The sequence below is a fragment of the Panthera leo genome, chromosome A2 (genome assembly GCF_018350215.1).
Source record: "Panthera leo isolate Ple1 chromosome A2, P.leo_Ple1_pat1.1, whole genome shotgun sequence".
NCBI classification, from domain to species: domain Eukaryota; kingdom Metazoa; phylum Chordata; class Mammalia; order Carnivora; family Felidae; genus Panthera; species Panthera leo.
Genome location: NC_056680.1, coordinates 29,467,944 through 29,493,064, shown reverse-complemented (window position 1 = coordinate 29,493,064; position 25,121 = coordinate 29,467,944). Strand labels below are relative to the sequence as shown.

The 25,121-nt window shown below is 43.0% G+C and overlaps 1 protein-coding gene across 4 annotated transcripts in view; it reads right to left on the bottom strand.

The window, feature by feature from the left end:
- The window catches only part of PTPRG (protein tyrosine phosphatase receptor type G), a 712,285-nt gene that overhangs the window by 145,577 nt on the left and 541,587 nt on the right, over positions 1–25,121 (bottom strand). For all 4 annotated transcript variants that reach the window (XM_042929870.1, XM_042929872.1, XM_042929873.1 and 1 more), the window contains exons 6-7: positions 23,531–23,597; positions 1,486–1,643 (exon numbers count right to left, since the gene is read on the bottom strand). In XM_042929870.1, coding sequence (XP_042785804.1) covers positions 1,486–1,643; positions 23,531–23,597 — 225 coding nt within the window. The remainder of the gene's footprint in view (positions 1–1,485; positions 1,644–23,530; positions 23,598–25,121) is intronic.

Genomic DNA, 25,121 nt, shown 5'->3' with positions numbered 1-25,121 from the left:
CTTCATCTTCTAGTTATGGTCCTGGTTATGACCGCTCTGTCTCAGGACGCCTCGACTATTGTTTCTTTAAAATGCCCCCTTATGTGAGCTACCTTAAGTGGGTTTCTATTTCTTAAATCCAAAACAGACCTGACCGCGACACCATCCAACCCTATTTCCCCCGGTCTCTATTCTGTACTCTCTGCCCTTATTAGGAAAATCTTTGGACTATTCCCCATGGCAGCCAGGTCCACAATCTTGTTGTCTGTGTTCAGTTTTACCACTGATATTATCACATAATTCCAGAACCTCCCCTTGCCCACTACAATATTCCTTAGTCCCAGCTGTCACGCTCTGGGAAGACATTTCTGTGAGCAGCTCTAGTAAGAACCTTCCATTTTTAGACCATCCAGGTTAATGGCTCAAATCCCTTTTCTTACAAATCCTACCCATTGTTGTTGGTTCTCGTTTCTGAAATTATGGAGAAGAAACATAATCTTCTACTTCAGTGCATGCTGTATTTCGATGTCTCACATATATCCCCTCTAAGAATTTTCTTCTATTATCCTTCATGAGGTGATTCCAAGGTTCCCTGTCCCTTCTCACTCCCACCTGCCTGGTGGTTCCTATTCCTCTGACATGGCCCCCAACCCCATCTCCATTTCACCAATTTCTAAATGCATCCTCCCGTGAAATCAGCCCAGGTCACACTGGGAGAGAAGCGGTCAGTGTCGTGGTCACCAACGTGGGTTTTGGAATCAGACAAACCTGGGCTTGGTTTCTGGCTTCAACATTCATTAGCCATGAATTCTTGGGCATGTTACCCAATCCCTCCAGGCCACGATGTCCTTATGTATACATCTTAGCCCAAGAGCCGTCTCTCAACTGTGTTTGCCCACTAAGTTGGCTATGACTAAAGTGTTTGCACACAGAAAGAGTTCAGTCGATGATATTTATTCTTTCATTTCATTGTGTATACAATCCCTCTCTTTTCTGAACCTTGGGTAGGTTTAATGGGTCAGAGCATGATCTCTGGGGTCGGACACCATGGCTTAGTCACTGGCTGTGTGGCCTTCGGCAAGTTAGTTCACTTCTGTGTCTCTCTATTAAATGGGGGTACAAAAGGGTACTTACCACGTAGGACTGTTGTTCTTGAGGATTAAATGGGTCAACACATATAAAGAGCTTAGAAGAGTTTCTGGCACAAGCTATCATCATCATAGAGGGTAGTATTCTCTCCTCAAGATCAATACTTCCATAATACTCGATTTCATAGCTGCAGCTCTGCTCAGCCAATTAATTTGTGGCTGAGAGACCATGTTTCATAGCTTACAATTCTTGGTTTCAAAAATATGTTTGTTGGAAAGAATGAAGGAATCAACGGGGAGCAGAGGATCAAAATTAAAAAAAAAAATCCTTACTGGTGTACTGGAACAATGTTAGACAGTTCAGTCAACATAAACAAACAAGTAAACACAGAGGCCCCATTTGGGGCTGAATATCTACCTGATGGTAAGAGATGGGGACAGGCTTCCGGAAGACTATCCACTCCACAATTTCACTACATGGTGGGGTGGTCAGAGAACCTGTATACCGGTAATAGCTGCCCAGGGATGCAGGCAGGAGGTCCCGGAGGACGAAAGGATCCAGAAAGGTCTCCTTCTCTGTTTGGAGGAAGAGGGAAAAGAAAGGCACAATGGTAAGTCGTATTATGCTGCAGACACACAGTCAAACCCTCGGCATGCTGGTGCCACATCACAAGCCTTATGTTTGTTTACATCCTGAGAAGCACTAGCATTTGGTGGTGGGAGGGCCACAGAAAACAAAGCAGTGTTTCCCAGGGTGTGTTCTGAGACACCACAGTGCGCTGTTTTTCATGAAAAACACGTTCCATGGTGAGCAACGCAGGGCAATCTGCAGTCCCTCCCTCTTGCCCCAGGTAAGAGCCACAACACTAGCACAGTGAAGTCTCTGAGAAGTTCTGCAGAAAACAAACGGACTTGATTTTATGTAACCCACCCCTTCCCAGTCTTGCTTCACCACTGAACCCTTCCCCATCTGATACTTATGAACTAAAATCAGTGGAATGAACTCTGGGATGCCCAGGAGAAACTCAACATGAAAAGAAAACTATAAGCCAACCGTAAAGCTCAATTCCAAAGTTGGTTAAATCTCATTATAGTTTCACCCAGTGCCTATCCAAATCAAAGTGAAATCTAACCAACAAACAACCCTGAGGTGAATGGGTTGTATGATGGCCCTGAAAACAGGCTCCTTCTTCTTACAAAAGCAGAGGGGTCTTTCCATAAGTAGGGGAAATGATATTTTCAGTTGAGACCTACAAATATTATCTCACGATAACTCTATGAGAAAAACAAGGTGTGGAAGGGAATAGTGCCTGCCCGAGACCACATAGCTCCTAAGTGGCAAAACTGGGATACGAACCCAGGCACGTTGACACCAAAACTTGGACTGACTCAGCTAAAGATGAAGCTGAAGTTAACTATGTGAATATTGAAGGGTAGGGGCAAAACAGAAGAAAAACATTTGTGGCTGTGCAAACAGCATGTGCAAAGGTCCGGAGGCAGTAAGAAACAGTGCAGCAGAGATGAGGGCACAGTGTTACAGTTCTCCCAATCAGGCACAGTAGATCATCCAGCCTCTTTCCCAAATCAGAGAAGGCTCTACTCTCTTCCTGGGTCTCCAAAGGTTTAGCCCTCCCTGAATTTAAGTCTGGGATTCCTTTCTTATACCTTTTAGGGATATAATAAGGCTATTATAGTCCTGTTAGTGGTTTGCCTTAGCCCCCTGATGGCCTTCACCATGGGCCCAAGGATATTCCTGGGGGGCACCTGAGGGCCCCAGGTTACTTTCTGGACACATCTGTGCCCACAGGAATATTCTTTCCAGTCTCCCACCCCTCTTTCTTCTTCTTTTATGCAGAACAATCAGTACAGGTATTTTGGCAACTGTGTATCCATAGACTCCAGAGATCTCTGTAACTGGGGGATAATGCAAAACCCCAACAGAAATCAACTCTTCAAAGGAAATTTTTCTTTTTTTTTTTTTTTTTTTTTTGCCGGGTGGCTCAGTTCAGCGTCCGACTTCAGCTCAGGTCATGATCTCATGGTTCATGGGTTCGAGCCCCACATTGGGCTATGTGCTGACAGCTCAGAGCCTGGAGCCTGCTTTGGATTCTGTGTCTCCCTCTCTTTCTGCCCCTCCCCCACTCATGCTCTATCTCTCTCTCAAAAACAAACATTAAAAAAAACTAAAAAAATTTTTTCTTTAATGTTTACTTGTTTTTGAGAGAGAGAGAGAGTGAGAAAGAGAGAGCGAGTGCACAAGTAGGGGAGGGACAGACAGAGAGGGAGACACAGAATCTGAAACAGGCTCCAGGCTCTGAGCTGTCAGCACACAGCCCGACACGGGGCTCGAACCCACGAATCATGTGATCATGACCTGAGCCGAAGTGGGACCTAGGTGTCCCAAATGACTCTTTCAAAATAATTAAAATGGCAATTTCCTTTTGGTAGAGATTAACTGAATAATACTTCACACTTATTTAACTTTTACTGTATGCCAGGCACTATTCTAAATATTTACATGTTGTAAACATTTAAGCAGTACTCACTGTATGTGTCAGGTCTTTTTCTTAGAACTTTACAATGATTAATTTATTTAATTCTTAATATAGCCCCACAAAGTAGTCCTACTATTCCCAATTTACAGAGCTGGAATGCACAGCCAGGTAGGTGGGTTTAGAGTCCAGGCTTTTATTATTCTTTTTTATTCTTTTATTTTATTTTATTTTATTTTATTTTATTTTATTTTATTTTATTTTATTTTATGAGAGACCACGAGTGGGGGAGAGGGGCAGAGGGAGAGAGAGAAAAAGAGAGAGAAAGAGAGAGACAGAGACAGAGACTTAATCAGGCTTCATGCTCATCGCAGAGCCCAACGCAGGGCTCAGTCTCCCGACCCTGAGACCATGACCTGAGCTGCAATCAAGAATCTCTCAAGTGACTGAGTCAGCCAGATGCCCTAGGCTTCCATTGTTCTTAAACCATCACTATATGCTTTTAATTTACAGCACTCTGTGTATGTGCCTTTAATAATCCAACTTTACAGATGTGGAAATCAAGGCACAGAGAGTTTAAATAACCAAGCCCAAGGTCACTAGTGAATGCAGAGACAGAAGCACTTATTCGTGAGACTCAGAAAACTTGGCCGAGTCTCATACAGGTTTTCAATTCCATTTTTTTTTTAAAGAAAAATTAAATATTAACTAATAGAGGCAAAAGTCTTCAAATTATAGGGTTCTATAACCAAAATGACAAAAGCGGTTTCTGTTTGGACAAAAGGCCGGAAATCACCGAATTGCTCCTCCGCCCGCTGGCAAGTGTGGGTTTTAATTTCAACCTGGTTACCAGCAGCCTAATGATGGGGTAAATGTCTGCAAGCGGCTTGGCTGGGACCGGGTTGGCTGGGAGCAGGAAACATGTTGGCCTTTGCTTGCCGCCTCTGTGCCTCCTGGGCTGTGTAAATAGACAACACGAGGCCCCAAGCAATACAGGGGGCATAGGGCCTGGCATCACAAGCCACAACATCACCATCTTCATTGTAGGTGAACTTGGCATCACACCACAGCCCACCGAGCTGCCTTAGGATCAAGGGATCCAGACTGAACGACCAGAAAATCTTTCGAGTTTTTCCCTAGGAGCCTGATCCAATATGTGGGCTGCAGTTCAGCATGCTGTGGGCAGACAGGTAGAGACGAGAAAATCTCTCCACACTCGCACACCCACAGGGGTGAAGCCCCACCTACAGCATCCAGTCCAGGAACAGGCAGTGGCTTTAAGAAACATGAAAAGATAGAGCAGAAACACCTGCCCCGCCAACCTGAGGTGGCCGGATTTCACAAGGGCACACTGTTTCAGCAGGACTGGGACTCTGAAATATACACAAGTTCCTGTATGGGCTTATGAATTCGGCAGGGACAGATGGAAACTGCAGGTGTGACCATTGCTATAAGTGCAGAAGGGTTTTTTTTTTTTTTTTTTTTTTTTTTTTTTTTTGTCCTTGACCAAACCCAAGGGCTTCAGAGGCAGGTTCTAGCATTAACTGATGAGCAGGTGCCATCAAATGGGTGGCAGGGCAGGTAGACATGGTGACAGGGACAGAGAAGCAGCTTTGCTGCTTGTTGACTACGCCACAGTCACCGCCATTGGGTCGGATTCTGAGACCTGAGAGGGGCTTAGACCACCCTAGTTCAGAGGCTTTGGGAGTCAAGGAACCCTTTATTCAAACAAAATCTCACACGGGAAGCAGCCAACTCAACAAGTTCAAGTGCAGCCCCTGTGGTTAACGTTGAGCTGGGAACCCAGGGACACCTTGGAAACCACCAATTTAGTCCAATTCTTTAATTTTACGGCTGGGGAAATAGAAGACCAGAGGATGGTCAAACACTTGAGAACACAGAAATTCAGATGGGATCCTTTCTTCAAAGAATCTGCTCAGGATCTGGGACAGTAAGCCTAGGAGTAGGAGCTGAAAACCAAAATCCAACCACTGCCCTCTTCAGCCCCTCATGTCTCCGTCCCTACGGAGTTGGGGAGGAGAGAAGATTCCCAGCCCCTAGGGTTCAAATCTCAACTCCCTGACCTGTAAGCTGTGTGATCTTAGTTACTAAAGCTTCCCGGGCTGTTGTGAGCTTAGAACATAGTAAGCATCTCATAAATGACAGATATCATTCTTATTCTAATTCTTAATACTTGTATTATTATTATTACTTTTTTAAACTACCAAGGCCTGGCCACCTACACCTTACATAGCTATGTACTTCCTTTAATGCTTGCACATGTCTTTTTTTTTTTTAACCTTGATTACTAGTGCCTTAAAGGTGCATCACGTCTGACATATGCCCCATCAACCTGGGCAACACAGGTTAGAATTTTCTTTGCCAAAGCTCTAGTAAGAGCTTTGGAACCAACAGATATTTAATAGCTGTGTGACTTTAGGGAAAGGTCTTAAGCTCTCTGAGCTACTTCCCTTATCTGTAAAATGGGAATTCTGAGAGTATAACTCTTCGGGATTGTTGTGACAATTAAGCAAGCTCATAAATATAAGGGGCTTAGCACAGCGCCTTGGGAGCCCTGATTTATCAAGGCAAGCACTTGGCTGAGAGCAGACCAGCTCATTTTGTGTTTTAAGCCAGGGATTGGCAAATGTTTTCTGTAAAGTGCCAGATAGTAAATATTTTAGGTTTTGCAGGCCAAGAGGCAAAATCAAAGATGTCACACAAGTACTTATATTAACAAACACATTTCCACCACCTTATTTTTTTTTTTTTGTACAACCTTATTAATGATATTCAAAACACTAATAACAGAGAACAATTTTAAATCGATACATCTATTATAAGAAGAATGAATTGTTTTGTGGGGGATAACATTTCACTTAGAGTTTGAATGTAAAAACCATTCTTAGGTCAAGGGCCATACGATGATAGTCAGTGAAATGGATTTTGCCATCAGGCCACATTCTTCTCTACCCTTACGTTGATGGGGGTAGGGGGGCAAGTGTTAGAAAGTCACCCTGATAACCAGGGCTACAACTTGGGGGGAGCAGAACTTTACATGTTCAAGTGTCTCTACCATTAGTGATCATTTCTTTGGTGAACATACATTCCAGAATTAACTCTTGAGTTGTTGTCTTTCCTCCTTGAGTTTTCTAGTTAACACCGAACATTAATTTTTACTGATCTTCCTGAACATTCCATTTCCTGCTCAGCCCCATAGGGAATGTTCCACTGACAAATGGGGTGCTCATAATGCTCCGTTGTAAGTTAGAAATAATTTTAGAGATGGTGGCACTCTATTTCTCACGCTGCCCACAAAGCCCACATAAGCCACAAGGTACGCAACTGGCTGGACCCAAGACAGGGAATTCCTGAGTACAGCCACAGAGAAGGAAGGAAGGATGTACTTTTCAGGTGAAAACATAAACTCTCCCAATATCTGCAAAATGGGATTTTAACAGTGTCAAGCGCTTAAGTAGGTTAGATGAATAAGTGAGTATTAAGTGAATTAACATTAGTTAAGGGCTGAGGAGGTTGTCTGGCACAGCATAAGTATGTATTTAAGTACTTGTTACCTGACTCTTGTTATAAAAGGGCAGTTTGACTCCAAACCCATCCTGATTAGGGCATGCTGCCTCCAACTCTGATCCAAATTAGTAATTTGAATTCAAAACATTCCTTTCCCAGCCACTTACCTAGTTGAGAAAAATATTGGAAACACTATTTATACCACCATTCATTCCATTAAACCATAATAAGAAGGTTCTGTGCATTACTAGATAAAAGAATTGAAAGGGAATGAATCTCATATTCCACTTTCAAGGATCCCAGTGCTGTATGCAGACAATATTATATTTTAATAATTAATTGTTCATCAAAGAAAAAGATGAAGAACAGGGATGCTAAATTCAAAGTTATTCAAATTGCAAAAATGAATAATGTATGACTTTTATATTAAATACACACTGTATTAAGTAGTCTACATTTCACCCAACTCTGTCTTTCATTTTTAAGCATTTTGCACGACAATATGAATAATCAGTTAGGGGAGGTTTATTTAGAAAAAGAAATACCTTATTTGAATGCAAACGGAGTATATCCGAAGATGATTAAATTTTTCTTATCAATTAGAAAATTTTGTATGAGGGCTTTAAAGTCATGGTCAACCATTAAACCCAGCGCAGCCCAGTTATCCTTTTCAACACTAAATTAGAACTGGCTCGATTCTGTTCAATTTCTTATTTCTGATAGCAGTGCCAGGAGGCAATCTTTAATTAAAGAAAATTTGAAAGATTCAAACATGCATAATTGGATTAAAAATGTGATCATTAAAACATTAGATGATAATCATCTGATTGATTGCATTTTTCAGTGTGTTAATAACCTAATATTTTCAATGCTTTGGTTATATAGGAAGGAAGAAATCCCTTTAGAAGGTACGATGAACAATCAAAATACAGAGGAGACCTATACAGTAACCAGGAATTATGGAATGAGACTGAAACACAAACAAGCAGACCTACCCCAAGGAACACAGTGTTACATGGGGCAGAATGTGGCGGACCCTAAGGGAGGGATAGCTGTGCCACTCTTCAAATGAGCAGTCAATCAATTTTAGGAAGTGTGTAAGATAAACAAATCAAAGAAAGCCCAAGCTTCTGTCTTTAGCCCAATGACTGCTGAGTTTCTTCAGGATTTCCCAAAACTTTTTGTAAGGAAAAGCTATTATGTTTCCCTTAACCGCTTAAAGTCACTGGGGTAGGACTGGTCTTCTGCTTCCTGCTGGGAAGCGTAGGGAGAGAGTGACATTGGAAAACACTGGGTCACAGGTCACTCTACACGGGGGAAGAAGATTTATGACACTGCTGCTCAGAGTTAATGTTCATGCACATCACCTGGGGAGCTTGTTCAAATGTAGATTCTGATCCGGTAAGTCTGGGTTCAAGCGGAGAATCTGCGTTTTTCACAATACTGAGTATATTAGTCAGTTTCTGTAAGGACTGTATTAATGGGCCCCCACAGTGTCCAAAGCATCATTCACTGCTACTTTCTGACTGTTAGGTACAGCCACACATGATCACATTACCCAGGGCCTTTGCACTGGCTCTTTGCTCTGAAACATTTCCTCACTGCTCTATTCATGGCTAATTTTAGAGCAAATGCCTTTCAGCTGCTAATAACTTAGTCCAATTTGAATGACATTTCTCAGTGAGGTCTTCCCTGACTACTATTTTGAAAATGACAATTTTCAGGGCAGGCTCATGAAGGAAGCATTTGATTAAAAACCTGAAGGCAGAAATGAGCCATGCAGCAACCTGGAGAGAACATTCCAGGCAGAGAGAAAAGTGCAAAGGGATTCTTCCTGGTGTGTGGCTGGGGTGAAGTGAACAAGAGGGAAGACAGAAGGAAAAGTTCAAGAGCCCCAAATTTGATAGGCTCTAGGAGGAAAAAGATCAGCTGTTGGTTAAAGTACAATCTGGAATTAGGCTAAAAATTGTGAAGAATGCCATCGATGACTCTATGAGTCTAGAAACATGAGTCTATGAGTCTAGAAACCCAGAGTCTGATCCTGGGTTAAGTCTGGATCAGCCATGAATGGGCTGTATGATTTGAGAATGGCTTTCGTGTGACAAGCTGGTGACCAAAGGGCCTGTTGACCACAGGAATGGAAAATGGAGGTCATGATAGAAATAAAGAGCCTGAGGACCTGAATCCAGGGGATTTAGGAGCATGGCATCTAGATGCCCTCATGGAAGTCAGAAAGCATTGGATTATAATTAAGATGGTGGCAGAGGCCTCCTAGAAGGAGCTGAGGAATTAATGTTATGATCTAAATACAAGCAATGATACCTGCTCTGTGTAAATGGATGTTGGCTGTTAGGTAGGTCATCTCCCTGACATCAGCAAGGAGGAAGGAATGGGAAAGATGGAGCAATGGAAATGCGCCTGGCCCGTAAGAGGCTTCATGATAGATGATTTTAGGGAACAAACCTAAAGTTACAGCGAGGGGATCCTGGGGAAGTCCCCCAAGAATCACAAAGAACTGAGGGATTCCAAAGAGTTACAGAGGACGTTGGTTCCATTTCATTTTACAATTGAGGACAATGAGGTCCAAAGGGGGACAGTGACTGAACCACGACCACACAGTGAAGTAGAAGTGAATCTGGGTCTCGGATGCCCAGCGCCAGGCTCTTTCTTATCCTATTCTGGGTCCCTGGGCTCTGAGTTCCTCCCTTGCCCTGATGTAAAAATGATGAGAGGAAATCTCACTGAAGAATGAACTTGGCTTTTATAAACATAAATCTAACCCTGACATTGCCCAGGTCAAATCTTCCAGTGGTTTCTCACTTCAATTAGAATAAAATCCAAACTGCTTACCGTGGCCACGAGGCCCTATATGATCTATCTACCTCCGCAGCCCTTCACCTCTGCGCTCACCTTTGCTGACAACCCACCTGTCTCCTCACCTTGCTGTTCCTCGCCCACCTTGCTCGAATGCTCCTCCCCAGCGTCACTCCATACGGGGGATTTCTTTTCACCCTGAGTCCTGCAAGGTGAAAGGTTATCTCCTCAGAGCCTACCCCAGACACCCCATCTTGGTATGTTCCTGCTGCATTCACTGTATCACACCTAGTTCATTTCCTTCCCACTCTGCTTTTACTTGTTTACTGTCTGTCTTCCCCAAGAGACTGATTGCTCCACAAGGGCGAACACCTCGCCTTTCCCGTTCACCTCATATACCCAATAACTGAAACACTGCCTGGAACATAGCAGGTGCCTAATAGTTATGTGAAAAGAGAATGAAGGAACAAACAAGCATGGTAGTTGGGATATCTTAAATAACCAGTGCATCCTAGATATTGTGTCTCTTTCATATCTAAGTCACTGACAACTATAAGACACATCATTATTTCAAGGCAACATGCCGCTAATTAATGACATGACATCATGTGTAAGATGCATCCTGACTTTAGAGTTGTTAAAATATGATGAAAAAAAAAACAAACCTGTAACTATGTGTGAGGATGGATATTAACCAGACTTGGTGTGGTGATCACTTCACAATGTACACATACATTAAATCATTAGACTGTATACCTGAAACTGATATAATGTCAGGGCACATATATATGACCAAAAATATATGAAGAAATGAGAGTCACACAATTGATGACATTAGGATATTGACATGACATTTTCAACATGATTCACATGAAAGGACTCCATCGTCTTTATGAGCCTACTAGAAGCCGGGTCGGGGCCTATTTTATGTGACCACAGCGTAGAGTGCTCACAGGGCCAGGCAGCAGCATTGACTCCCATCTGTTTATCCTGACTAGGGTCTCTAGCCTCAGTTTACCTTTCAATGACCTGAACCCCTGGACTGCATTCCACAGTGTAGGATGTTCTACAGATCACCTCTTCTTACCAGAGCACATTTATGTGTATGACCTCAGGGTCAGGCACTGCTGTAGATGTTCTCTAAATGAGGCTTCACAACTGCGTGAAGTAGGTATCATCATCCTGATGAGGGCTGATAATCTGCCCAAGGTCATGGCTGTACAGACCTCGGTCTCATTACAGTCTATGTAATGGCTTAATAGTGGTCTCTTCTCTTTAGCAGGCTGGAGGCTCCATTATGGCCAGACTGTGGCTCCCAACTATACCCTCAGTACATAACACAGTGCCTTAAAGAGTAGGTCATTTATACATGGCTGAAAAAAATTTTTTTTGATCAAACTAAATCGTGAAGTAACTCTAAGTCAAAAGTGGCCTAGGGGCCAGATCTAACCTAGCACCTGTTTTTGTAAATGAAGTTTTATTGGAACATAGCCATGGCCATTTGTATACTAACTGTCTATGCCCGCTTCCAGGTTACAACTAAACAACCAAGTTGTTGCAGCAGAGAACATATGGCCAGCAATGCCTAAAATCTTTGCTATCAATCCCTTTACAGAGAGAGTTTGCTGATCCCTGTGCCTGTATGAAGAGTAGTAGGATATTTAAAAGGGGGGCAACAAGCAATCCCATTTGAGAATGAATGGGGCAACCTACACAAGGCTGTAGAGGTGTGACTGTTACTTCTGCTTCTTAGACATTCTCCACCAGTGGGCATTCAATTCTCCACCAGAGAATGTAATTCTCTGCCCACTGGCCTTTCGTACAGGCTCATGACCATAACATGAAGAGCTGGTGTTATTCCAAGTTCTGAGCAAAGGCTGCTTGACTGGGAAAGAGCCCACCTGATTAATCAGATTCTTGAATTCAAGCGCCCAAAGACCCACTCCAAGGGTATGGAAGAGCCACTCCATCCTGGTTCAAAGACATCTAGGCTCCTTGAGTTTACTGGTCCTGTCAGTTGGCCGAACGTGGCATTTTGATTTAAGGGTTGGCATTTGAGTAAAACGTATGTTGACATGAATATTTCCAAAGAAGCACAAAAAGCAGAGTCTTGTCAACAATTAAGGAAATGAACAGGATATTTAAATTATAGAGTCATACAGTGACAAAAACCCAGTACTGTCACTGAACAGGTCCACTGCTCGCCTCTCTCCCCTACCCAGTGGTTGTAACTGACCGGGTATGTACATTGTTTTAGTGTCCTTCTGATGCTCAATCAGACCTAATTCACAGAGGAGAAAGTGAGGCTCACAAGAATGAAGTGATTTTGACAAAAATCCGGAAGTTAATCAATGATGGAAATAGGAACTGGCCCAGCAGAGCTGGCAAGAGAATGTATTTTAGGATCTAATAAAACTGGGATCAAATTACCGTTCCACTCCATGAGCTGGGACAAATCAGCCGAGGCCTCTGAACCTCAGTTGACCCATCTGTAGCACAAGATTAAGAATTTTACCTCACTGCGCTGTTGGGTAGGATTCATTAAGATTATACGTGCAGAACATCTGGGCAGGGTTAGGCCCACACCCAGGCATTACCAGATGAGAGGATCTTCTTTGTTTCCCACACTCTCTGATTCCTTGCCCATGACCCCTTCCCCTGATCTCAAAGGAACTGGCTACCCCAATCACTTTGTGACCATTTTCTTCCTCATGTGGTTTTATTTTGCGTGACTCAACTCACTCCAGCAACATACATTCTATTTCAACACCCAGGTAATGACGGAAGCAGCACTCGGGGATCCGCAATCATATCCCGTCACCTCCATACTCACATCAACAAGTAACAACAGCAATGGGAATGGTGATGGGGAAGGGGGCAGTGACAGCAGCTGAGGTTGACAGGTTGACACTGACCGTGTGCTAGGCACAGCAGGTACCAGAAGTCACTGACTCCTCGGGACAAACCAGTAAGGTTGGCATTATTATTACCTCATCATACAGCTGAGAAACCAGAGCCACAAAAAGCTCACGTGACTTGTGCAGGCTGTGCCTAGTCCAAATAATCCTGGTATTAATCCTGGAGCCTTGCTCTCGGCCATGCCACCATGGTGCCTCTCCTGTGCCAAGGTGACACTGGTATGGCACGATGGGAAAATCACACAAGTAGCCCCAGGTACTTCAGTGAACACCTTTGCAGTAGATGACAGGAGACATAATTTAAACTTTTCTCTTTGCCTTCCACATCCCACTGAAACAACCAGGAAAAGGGCATTTCCTTGGGCTCCCATGATCCTGTGCAAATGATCAAATACAGAGAAGGCTGGGCCAAATGACACCTAGCCTCAAATTCAAATCCAATGTAAAGGGAATCACTTTTGAAGTCCTTTTCTGTCTTAACATTATTGGTAACAACACTGTGAGTGATAAGATAGAAGCCACACAGCATCCCATTTCCTGGCCCTGGCTAAGAAAAGAAATGGAAATAGCTCCCATCTACGGTGGTAGTTCTGACACGTTGAAGTCCAGGAAACTGTGGAAATGGCTTAAGTGCGCCTGTTTCTCGAAGATTTTGAGATCAAAAGTGTTCAGATAAGCATCTGCCCTTCCTGGATCCATAACAGATGTGAGCCAATTAGCCAAGACCAGGGTACTGAATATTTATAGCACACTTCAGGAAAGTTCCATGTAATTAAATGCCAGAGACATAAACTTCAAACAGGAAATTTTGTCGCATGTTAAGATGTTCAAAACTATCAGTGGGCTGCTAGATGATATAGCATTGGGTTTCCTATTGAAACCTATTCTTTAAGGTAAACATTAAACCGGAACTCTAATTAATTCAGTTGAAACACATTCGGATTACATGGCGATTTGGGTGAGATCAAAAGTGAAGCCTGTCTCTGAGAAGTCTATCAAATGGTAAGTAATGACATGAGTAGACACTTACATCATCCCAACATGAACAAGCCACTAACTCTATTAGCAGAGTGATGGTAATAGCTACCATTTAGTTAAGGCAGGGTTGGCAAACTTTTTCTATAAAGGGCCAGAGAGTAAGTGTTTAAGGCTTTGTGGGCCTTAACACTCTGTGTTACAGCCGCTGAACTCTGCTGTCACGGTGCAGAAGCTGTCGCAGACAATATGTACACAAATGAGTGTGGCTGTGTTCCAGTAAAACTTTATTTACAAAAATGGGCAGCAGGGAAGATTTGGCTCACAGATTGCACTTGCTGGTCGATGATTTAGAGGACAGTGGACAGGTGCCAGCCACCCTTTCTTCTTAGTTATTTCCTTATCGGAATGCATGTAGCATTAACACCTGGGCCTTATCCCCATCTTCCAAGGTGGAACCCCAGCGACAGAGAAATGCGACGATTTGTTCCAGGATCACACAGCTCCCAATGGGGCAAGCCAGAATTCAAACCCAAGACAGACTACATTCTGAAGCACAGTTTCAGAATCCAGTGTTCCTAAAGTCACATTATATGTGAAAAATAACAAACGCCATTTCTTTAAAAATATTCTATAACACAGACTTTTCAGAAAACTCATTCCAATGTTCTAATTGCTTATTCATATGAACACAGGAGATTACTCTGCAGGTGAAGAATATTAGTCTTTTTAATCTTCACCACCAAGAATGGGATGCCCCCCCCCCAACACACAAAAAGTTTCCTCATGATATTAAAATTGCCCTAAAGACAGGGAAAATCTCGTTCATCATTTTATCCTCAACACCTTCACTAGCACTTTGCAGGCCCTCCAAGGATGACAGGATGCATAAACTCTATGATTAAAGAAGCTTAAAGTTCACATACACAAAACAGGCAAGAACCCCTCAAACCACATCAAATCATCTCTGCCCCATCTTCTTGCTGCTGGACTGTAATGACACATCATACTATTTCTGTCTAGTTGCTGAATTTCCCCCCAAAGGTCCCTTGTCCTGGGATTTGTCCTTTTCTTCCAAAGTTCATGCAAGACTCTTTTTAGGAACTTGAGCCATTTAGCCACAGACAGAAAGTTTATGCCAAGATCTTGACCCCAGGGATAATCACAATGGTGCAAGAATGATGATGGCAGAGTATGGTCCCGTTAAGCATTTCTTTGCATGTCCTTTCTACAGTCTGTACAACAAACCTATATCAAGGCTGAAAGAGGCAGGTGGTGACCCTGGCAGAGAACAGAGGGGAAGATGGTCTGGGAGTAAAGGGGGCCAATCTCAAGTCACAAAGACCTTGATTCAAGCCACTCAGGCAACGCCTGCTTTGCTTACCTTTCTATATAAAGGGGGACAGAATAACTGTATCTCAGAGGCTTTCTGGAGCATTCACTGGTGCCTGTCCGGATAATTAGACCCTGGCCTGGTGCAGAGACAGCCTGCACTAGCACAGTAGCAGTGGGGAGCCTTTGTTTTTAAACCTGAGACCTGATTCCCCATCCCCTTTGTTTCGGATTTCCTTTTTCCAAATTCGAAAAGGAGTCGTTGGCTCTCAAAGTCATCTCTTAATGATAGAATCCCAAGGTGGCCACAGTTCTTTCTTTGGCCTACAATCAATTTGCAGAGAGAACAAACAGTCTGTCAGGGGTACTTACGGTGAAGCGTTTTTTAAAAGGTGCTGTCACTCCCCTCTTTGCTTGTTGTAAGGCCACTTGGTACCTGATGTGTCCCACAGGAAAGTGCTGTCGGAATCTCTTACTTTCTAAAGCTAATGACTGTCTTCTTTGATTGTGAAATTTAACACACACGCAGAAGGGTGCACAAAACATAAATACACTGTTGACAAATCATCCTAAAGTGAAACCTGGGGTGACCAGAACAGGGGCAGCCCTTTGCACCCTCCCTGGGCTGGTGCCTCATCACTTTCCCATCCTGCCCCAACAAGTAACCAGCATCCTCTTTTTACAAGTCATTGTTACTTTGTTTTTCTTTTAGTATTACCACCTACAGACGCACCCCTAAACAATATCGGCTAAGTTTTCTCCGGATTTGAACTTGACATGGAGGAATACTTTACACATTCTTCAGATTCTTGCTTTACGTTGTGGTTCTCGTATGTGCCCAGGTTGTTGAGAGGTATAGGATCCCACCCCTTTCCATCAGGGTGGAATGTTCTATTGTAAAACTGTACTGTGTTTATCTAGCTTGCTGACGACAGGCATGTGAGGCATTTCTAGGTTTGGGCAGTCAGAAAAAACAATGTCACCGATGTTCTTGTACACATCTCATGGTACACTTTCATCTGCGTTCTCTAGGGCACATACGCATACAGGAGCTGGTATACCGTCAGGATTTTTAATATTTGGCTATCTGGTGCATAGTGCCAGATTATTTTTGGGTTTTGTGAATGTATTACCTTTGAGAAATCAATATGCGATATACACGGGTCATTCTTTAATTTACAGTCATGTGAGCAAATCTACGGGGACAGTGTGGTGAATTTTTATATTATACCTTATGTAATCATCCTCCAGATCAAGATACATAATACTTTTATCACCTGAGAAAATTCCCTCATGTCTCCTCTCATTTACTATACCCCTCCATCTCACTATTTTGGCTTTTACCATCCAAGATTAGGTTTTTTTTCTGTTCTTGAACTTGAGAGAAATGGAACTAAGCTGTATGTGCTCTTCTGTTTTCAAGTAAGTCAAGCAGCTCCTTACTTTTAATTGCTGCATAATACTCCACTGTCTGGCCATACTACAACTTGCATATTCAGGCTTCCATTGGTGGACATTTGGGTTGTTTCCACTTTGTGGCTAATATACACAAAGTTCCCATGGGCAAGTCTTTCTGTGGACATTTCTCTTGGGTGTATACCCACATGGGGGCTTGCCAGCTCAGAGGATAAGGTGTATGTACAGCTCTGGCAGAAACGGCCAAATGGCAAAAAAAAGAAAAAGAAAAAAAGAAAAAAAAAGGGGGGGGAGCGGGCGCCTGGGTGGCTCAGTTGGTTAAGCATCCGACTTCAGCTCAGGTCATGATCTTGCAATCCATGAGTTTGAACCCCGTGTTGGGGTCTGTGCTGACAGCTCAAAGCTTGGAGCCTGCTTCCGATTCTGTGTCTCCCTCTCTCTCTGCCCCTCCCCTGCTCACATTCTGTCTCCCTCTCTGTCAAAAACAAATAAACATTAAAAAAAGAAAAACGAACAGAAGAAATGGCCACACGGCTTTCAGAGAGGCTGAACCATTGGCATCTCCGCAGCAGCTGTCCTCAAGTGGCAAGGGTGCCGTGCCCCGGGCTGCTTTCTTCTAAAACAGTGTATGTTTAACATATCACATACATGTCACATATGATGTATATAACATACCAGCAGGTGTACAAAACAAAGCCCCCCCCTCCCATCCTTTAGAGGAAATTCAGATTGCTCAAGGCCCGGAGTCCCTTTCCAGTTCTTCTTGATGGGCAGAAACCTCAATCCTAGCAGGTGGAATATGGAAAAAAAAAAAACAGATGCAAATGTACCTGCTCCTACCATCACACGGAAACACTTGGCCAGGCAGTCACTTATGTTTGCAAATTTCCTTTATCCCTCCCTTTGTGCCGAACGCCTGGGTGACTCCAGTGATCCGACTTTGTCCATACATTTGGACAGCTGATGAGTATTCCAGGGCAGGGGAGAAAATGGGTGTCAAACATTCCAGAAATGAACCCAGTAGAAAACTAGTCAATCGGGGAAGCTATTTTGCAAAGAAAGTTTTGATCTTGTCATAGCCCCAACTTGCATCACTGAAAAACTTGGAAGAGCCTTGTTTGTTTACTTTAATTGAAGGGTGTTCTCAGGTGATCATTCATTTGTACTTTCACAGAGAGCTTTCTCGGAAGAGGCTGGTGACAGAGGACAGGGGGAGGAGCCTTCTGGCTCTGCGTGGTGTCTGAGTCGATTTCTAACTGTCCTCCTCACAGTTCCTCTGAAGGAGAAAGATACCATCCTGCTCACTAAGGTAGTACATTCAACAGAAGATGGAAAGGACAGTGAGGAGGGTAACAGGAAAAGAGGGACATAGAGTCAAAGCTCAACAACCAAGCAATCACTACGAGCACGTTTCCTTGCAAAAACAAAAAAAATGGGGACAAGAGAGACAAGAGAGAGTGGTTAGTGTTGCGATGCCTTTTGACAGTATTCTAGAATATGTACATAAACAGGCTGCTGGATTTTGTGTGGATGTTATAAAAAAGGAACAGAGGAGTAGGTGATCCAAAAAAATGAAACAAAAAAATACTTTTTAATTGACACAGGATATAATATACATTTCTGAGCACTGGTCAATTAGGTAAAACTAGTTGTAAGAGAAGGGTACATTTCTATACCTACACACATGCGAGTTTCTTTTTTCTCTTTTTTCTTAAATGGGTTAAAAAAAACAGAACTAGATTAAGTTTTTCAGAACCAATATTTCTATCAGGTGTGGCTACTATTAAGGGCTGGTTCCTGAATACAGAAAGCAGCGTACGTGACTGAGTCCATGCTGTGAACGGGATTCACAATATCTCCCTAAATCTTTCCCCCCCAGTGGATATTGGTGGTGGTGTGTGAATAAAACACCTGACCATAGATATGTTTTACTGCATCCATGTACTGCTCTTTGGATAGATGGGGCCAGACTCAATGGCGAATCACAGCTCTCTATTTCTATTTCTGCATGGCTCTCAAGTTTATATAAAAATCACAATTTACCTAGAAAAATGAACACATAAGAAGCAACACTTTATGTTGCCATGAGGTTTCTAGATCTCTCTCCCCATCAATGAAGAAGCAATGTTGCTGAGCTCAGAGCTCCAACATGCTACATGCACTCACCACTAGAGACCTTCGTCTACAGGGATGCTGCTTAAAACCCTGAAACATTCCCCTCTCCACCTGGACAGTCTCTGTACTCTTTAGGTCTGAGTGGTCATTCTGTCTGAGATGTCTCCTCTGTACCCCCAAATACGTTAAACCTGCTGCTCCCCACTTTCTAATGCAATGACAATGCTTAATCGTATGTTTCCCCCAAGACTTTATAAATGCAAGGAGGGCAGGTCTGTCTGCTGTGCTCTCTCTGCCTAGCTTAGTAGTATGCTTAGATTAGGCACTTAAGGGGTGGCTCAGTTGGTTAAGTGTCTGACGTGGGCTCAGGCCACGATCTCACGGTTTGTGAGTTTGAGCCCTGCATCGGGCTCTCTGTTGTCAGCACAGAGCCCGCTTTGGATTTTCCATCCCCTTCTCTCTCTGTCCCTCCCCAGTTTGTTCTCACTTACTCTCTCTCTTTCTCTCAAAATAAATAAATAAACTAAAAAAAAACAAAAACAGAAACATCAGGCACTTAATAACTAGGCACAAAAGGAATAAACACTGCTTCTAAGAACCTCTGAGCATTTTATTTAAAAAAAAATTTTTTTTAACGTTTATTTATTTTTGAGACCGAGAGAGACAAAGCCTGAATGGGGGAGGGTCAGAGAGAGGGAGACACAGAATCTGAAACAGGCTCCAGGCTCTGAGCTGTCAGCACAGAGCCCAACGTGGGGCTCGAACTCACTGACTGTGAGATCATGACCTGGGCCGAAGTCGGCCGCTTAACCGACTGAGCCACCCAGGCGCCCCAAAGAACCTCTGAGCATTTTAGAAGTGAGAGCACCAATAAAAAAAAATTCTTGGGAAATGGGACTAGGAGAACGTCTTTGGAAGGAAGATGAGAACCTCCGTGCCAGCCAAGGGAGGGCAGGCCTAAGGTCTTCCTTCCAGAGACAAACTGCCAGCAGGAGCCTTGTTATCCGGCAGCCTCCAGCTGCCGCACCTTCAGGATTGACCACGGTGTGCTCACGGAGGCTGGCCTTGCTGGCACACTCTAGCCGGTGACTGCCCACGACAGGGGAACCCAGGCTGGGCCACTCCTGCCCAACGCAGGACGTCTCTCCCAGGCAGTCTTGGCTCTGAGGTGCTCCGATGGCCTGGCCAACACTTCTTCTTGTCTTTGTTCTTGTTCTTCTTCTTTTTAAGTTAATTAATTAATTAAATATAATTTATTGTCAAAGTGACTTCCATACAACACCCAGTGCTCATCCCAACAAGTGTCCTCCTCCATGCCCATCACCCATTTTCCCCTGTCCCCAACCTCCCAACAACCCTCAGTTTGTTCTCTGTATTTAAGAGTCTCTTATGGTTTGCCTCCCTCCCTCTCTGTTTGTAACCCTTTTTCCCCCTTCCCCTCCCCCATGGTCTTCTGTTGAGTGTCTCAGGAGCCACGTATGAGTGAAAACATATGTTATCTGTCTTAGAGGGGAAAGTGGGCGATGGGCATCGAGGAGGGCACTTGTTGAGATAAGCACTGGGTGTTGCACAGAAACCAATTTGACAATAAATTATATTAAAAAAATATGGTATCTGTCTTTCTCTGACCGACTTATTTCACTTAGCATAATACCCTCCAGTTTCATCCACGTTGCTACAAAAGGCCAGATTTCATTCTTTCTCATGGCCAAGTAGTATTCCATTGTATATATAAACCACATCTTCTTTATCCATTCATCAGTTGATGGACATTTAGGCTCTTTCCATAATGTGGCTATTGTTGAAAGTGCTGCTATAAACATTGGGGTACATGTGCTCCTATGAATCAGTACTCCTGTATCCTTTGGATAAATTCCTAGTATTGTTATTGCTGGGTCATAGGGTTATTGCTATAAGTTCCTAGTAGTGTTATTGCTGGGTCATAGTTCTAGTTTTAATTTTTTGAGGAAACTCCACACTGGCCAAGACTTCTTGAGAGCTGCCTTCAGCCAGTCCTCCTAGATTCCCTCCTCATTCAGAGATGTCAGACCTGTACTGTCATCCCAACGCTCTCCCCATCCAGCCTTGCTCCTCTTTATCCCTCTCCTGCCAAAAAATTCACCTGCACTTAAAACCCCACCTTGCTGTCTGCCTCACAGAGAACCCCGATGACCAAATGCCAAGTAGGACTGGCCAGTATGACCAGATTTCTCACTGGCATTTCAACTGGAAGAACATATAAGATTCTTCCTATTAAAAAAACAAAAAAAAAAAACCCTTTCATTTAATGAGGAATTAATATTCTAAGATATGACTCCCAGAGCTGAAGAAATAAAACCAATTCTGAACTGTAACAGAAATCCATATTGATCTTTTCCTTTTTACACATTTCTATTGTCATTTCCAAGCCAGAGATTCTGTGAAGGGCACAATTATTTATGTCCCATCAAATTAACAGATCATTCAAATCCCTCACAGGACCTTCAACTGAAAATGCTTCCAGTTCCACCAAAAGTTGTTCTAGCGATTGCAAATGTTCATTCTCTTCTGGAAGAATGACAAAAGAGATGTGTGTTTTCACAATCCCCTTGTCACGGGGAAAACCCGTGACAGCCTGAGAACGGAGGGTGCAGTCACATTTCCAAGATGTTCTCTGACTCCTTTCTCTTCCCAGTCAGAGCAAAACCCAAGGAGCCTTAGTTTCTTCTCCTCTTCTTCAGGTTTCATATTTTGATATTTTCACTTATTTGTATATCTGCTTGATCCACTGAGTTGGCGGACATTTACTGAACGTCTATTACTCAACACACACGCAGGGGTTCTTGCCCTCATGACGTGGACACTTCAGTAGGTAATACACGAGTGAATAAAAGACAAGGTTATTTTTGATACCTTCAAATGGTTCCAAGAAAGGAGCCTAGGATGATGTGGTGGGGAGTGGGTGGGCCATGGGATAGGATAATTAAAAAAGAACTTTCATCGCACACAGTGGGCATGCCACACTTCTGCTGTACAAATAAGTAAACTTCCTCATGCAGGGAATTATTCCTGGCAGATCTCCTCTGACTTCTCCATTAGAAAGTGTGTTGAAACCACAACTCAGGCATCTTTGTCTCCCTCCCAGTGCCAGGTAAACATATAAGAGCAAACACGTAATAGCCTCTTGGAGGGTAATTGTGGATAATGAGGAAGTATATAACACGATTATGCCAGCACAGAGCTCATGAACCAAATGATGACTAGGCAGTGAGTTTACTGAGATTTGGGGATCTGAGAGCTAACAGAAGCCTCCGCTTATCTTTAACATATGGAATCTCCTTCAATTATCATTGTGGAAATAAGAACATGATCTGCCTTAGCTGGTGGAATGCTTCCTCTCTAACTGAAGAGTAGGTACCTGTTTCGAAGATTCTAGAACTCTTCATGGTGTTTTTGTTTTCAAACATGAATAAGTCAGGGGGAAGGAAGGAAACGATCTAGTCATCATTTACTACATTTCAGGCCCCAAAACTCAATCTACACCACGAACTGGAATTTCTGGAAGGGTTTGGTCAACTGAACGTCCAAGGGGATCTTCTGGGAAAGGAGCTCAGAATGCACAACATGTTGCCCAAATACCAGCTTTCTTTGCACTTTTGAGGCTGTCCAGAGAACAATGCACATATCCCTACTGTCCAAAACCACCACCGTTGTGACCAACATCAAAACACAAACAAATGCGCAGGCAGGAACAGTTTTGGCAAAGTTGCTCTGTTCTCTAAACTGTCACATAGCCTACTTCCCAGCTCCATGTGAGGGGTTTTCTTTGGGGCAAACTGAAATTTTGAAGAAGCCGTGGAAATTTCTCACAATGAAAACCTCTACGGGGGTGTTTTCAGCCACCCTATTTTCCTACTTTTCATACATTTATTATTGTTCACTGCTGCACAATTGAATGGTTATAAGAGAAGGACAATTAATCCAGAATCCTGCTGGCTTCAACTGTACCCTGACAAGTGGTTTTAGTTTCCCTGAGAGAAATGGGGGAAGATGTCTGTTAAGGTCTGCAGAGTTGGCTAATGTTGAAAGACAATCCTCCCAGAAAGGTGTGACGATGTTTTATCACAGCTGTGGAGATGAAGGGTAGATTTATTATGGTTACTAATGCTATTTCTGTCAATGTCTTTGGAATTCTAATTAGATTATTAAAACTTTGCAAATCATGACATTACCTCTAGACTCCATACCTCCCTGTGACAAGGGTACTTTTGAAATTAGAGGATCCTGATGTCATAGCTAATGATGCATTGCCGATAATAAAGTTGCGGGGAAATTCTTCCAATAAAAACCAGTTGGGAAAGACAGAACCCATTTATCTTACTTTCTCTCCCAGTTTTATGCCTGAGGATAAGACGTCTCCTACACAGAACACGGCCTAGCTTTTTCCATGCTAGTGGCTCATGATGCTTGCTCACATGCAGCAAAGTTTAATGACTTGTCACAGCTACTTAAATTTTTTCCCTAAATCTGAGCGGCAAATCAAGAAATTTATTAATGCAAATACACTTGAAAGAAGAGTATTTTTAAGACAGACATGAGACAGTGGCAGGTTCAACGCATACAAACAGTACATCTTAGGGCATTTTGATTTATAACGCATGCATTCAAAGTGGTACCTGAAGAGAAACAAATGGCTTACTGTTAACCCAGATCCATTTTCAGGTAATAAATGGGCATCCTCTTTACCCATCAAATAATGGCTCTAACGCCCTTCAACATCAGTGGATGAGGAATCGGTGTCACCCTGTGTCCTCTGCAAGATAACCCCATTCCTTTAGGTGGAGACCTTAGCTCTTCACATACCAGCAAAAATAAGCGTACATGGCTTACTTACCATGATGTACGACGCCCTTCAACCCATGGATAATAGGATCCAGTGCGGAATTGTCCCTTGGACTGACCTACATGTAAAGGAAACATGATTGGTTAAATCTATTCTGGCATCAGACACAACAGCCTCAGTTTAATCTTCTGAAGAGAAGGGGGTGGGGGAAATAGATGTTATCTAGCAAGCTGCTTAGGTCTTACATATACCATGGCTCTCACCAAACACAGAAGATTTATGACATAATAAAATCAAGTGAGGAAGTCTAAATCAAAAGAAAGAAACTTCTCAGAATACATTAGAACAGGAGAGAAATACCACAGTCCTACTAAAATCTTAAAAAGCAACGGTAAGACTTTCTTCTTGCTTTTGTTTTATTAAAAGTACACCCTGATCTGCTAAAAAGTCATTGAAAGTCATCAAAGAGTGATCCATCATTGACTGAATATTTCAGTACCTTCTTGTGATGTGTTTCCCCCCCCCCCCCCCCGCTTCTTTTTGGAAAATGGATCTGTGCCCTGCCAGCCTGCTCTCCTTTCTGAGGATCCCAGTCTCCTGTGCTTTACCACCACCATACTATAAGAGGAATTTCTAAGAGTACCTCGGAGTAGGAGAGGGGAGGACAGGGCAGGAGAGGAGCTTGAAGAGACAGTACCTCCCAACTTCACTTCCCTCTGGGGTTTTTAATTCCCCCCAAAGTCAAGCCTCTTTCCCATTCTTTCCCTTAAGTTTCTGATTATTACTCAGCATAAATTCTCATTCTTGCCCTTTCCAGAAGACTAAAATTCCACCAGCGTATTATAATTTTGGTTTTTAGGTACTTTCTTGTAGACACTAATTAAAATAGTTACAAATGAAATGCAACGACATCTAGATTTTACTTCAAAATAATCTAACAGTGGATAGCAGTTCGAAAAGATGCGACAAGACTGGCAATCAATCAATCAATCATTGATGACCTTAGGTGATGAGTATCAAACGGGTCATGATACAATTTTCTCTATACTTTTTAGAGTGTGTGTTTAGAGTGTGTGTTTAACTTTTCCAAAATCCCTTATCTGTATGGTTACCCTATCTCCTGAGTTTTTTTTTTCAGAAATGGTATTTATATTTTTAGTTATTTTTAATGTTTATTTATTTTTGAGAGAGAGAGAGAGTGAGCAGGGGAGGAGCAGAGAGACAGGGAGACACGGAATCCGAAGCAGCTCCAGGCTCCAAGCATCAGCGCAGAGCCCGACGCGGGGCTCGAACCCACGAACTGTAAGATCATTGACATGAGCTGAAGTTGGATGCTTAACCGAATGAGCCACCCAGGCGCCCCCAGATGGGTATTTATATTTAACCCACTTCTAACATAATGAAGTTCAGATATTGGTGAATCTTTCAAGGTGTAGCGAGACCCAACTGGATGTTTCCTAGTTAATTTAGGGTCATCGGAGGTCAAAACTTTAGGGTAACTGAAAATCTCCCACATTCCTTCTCCCTGTTAACAAATCATCCACTGGACTGCCACTCCTAGTGTCCTCTCGGACAATACCCACACTTCACATGTTTCCTTCTGTTTTCTGCTTCAGCATCTCCACGTTAGCACAGTGGTTCT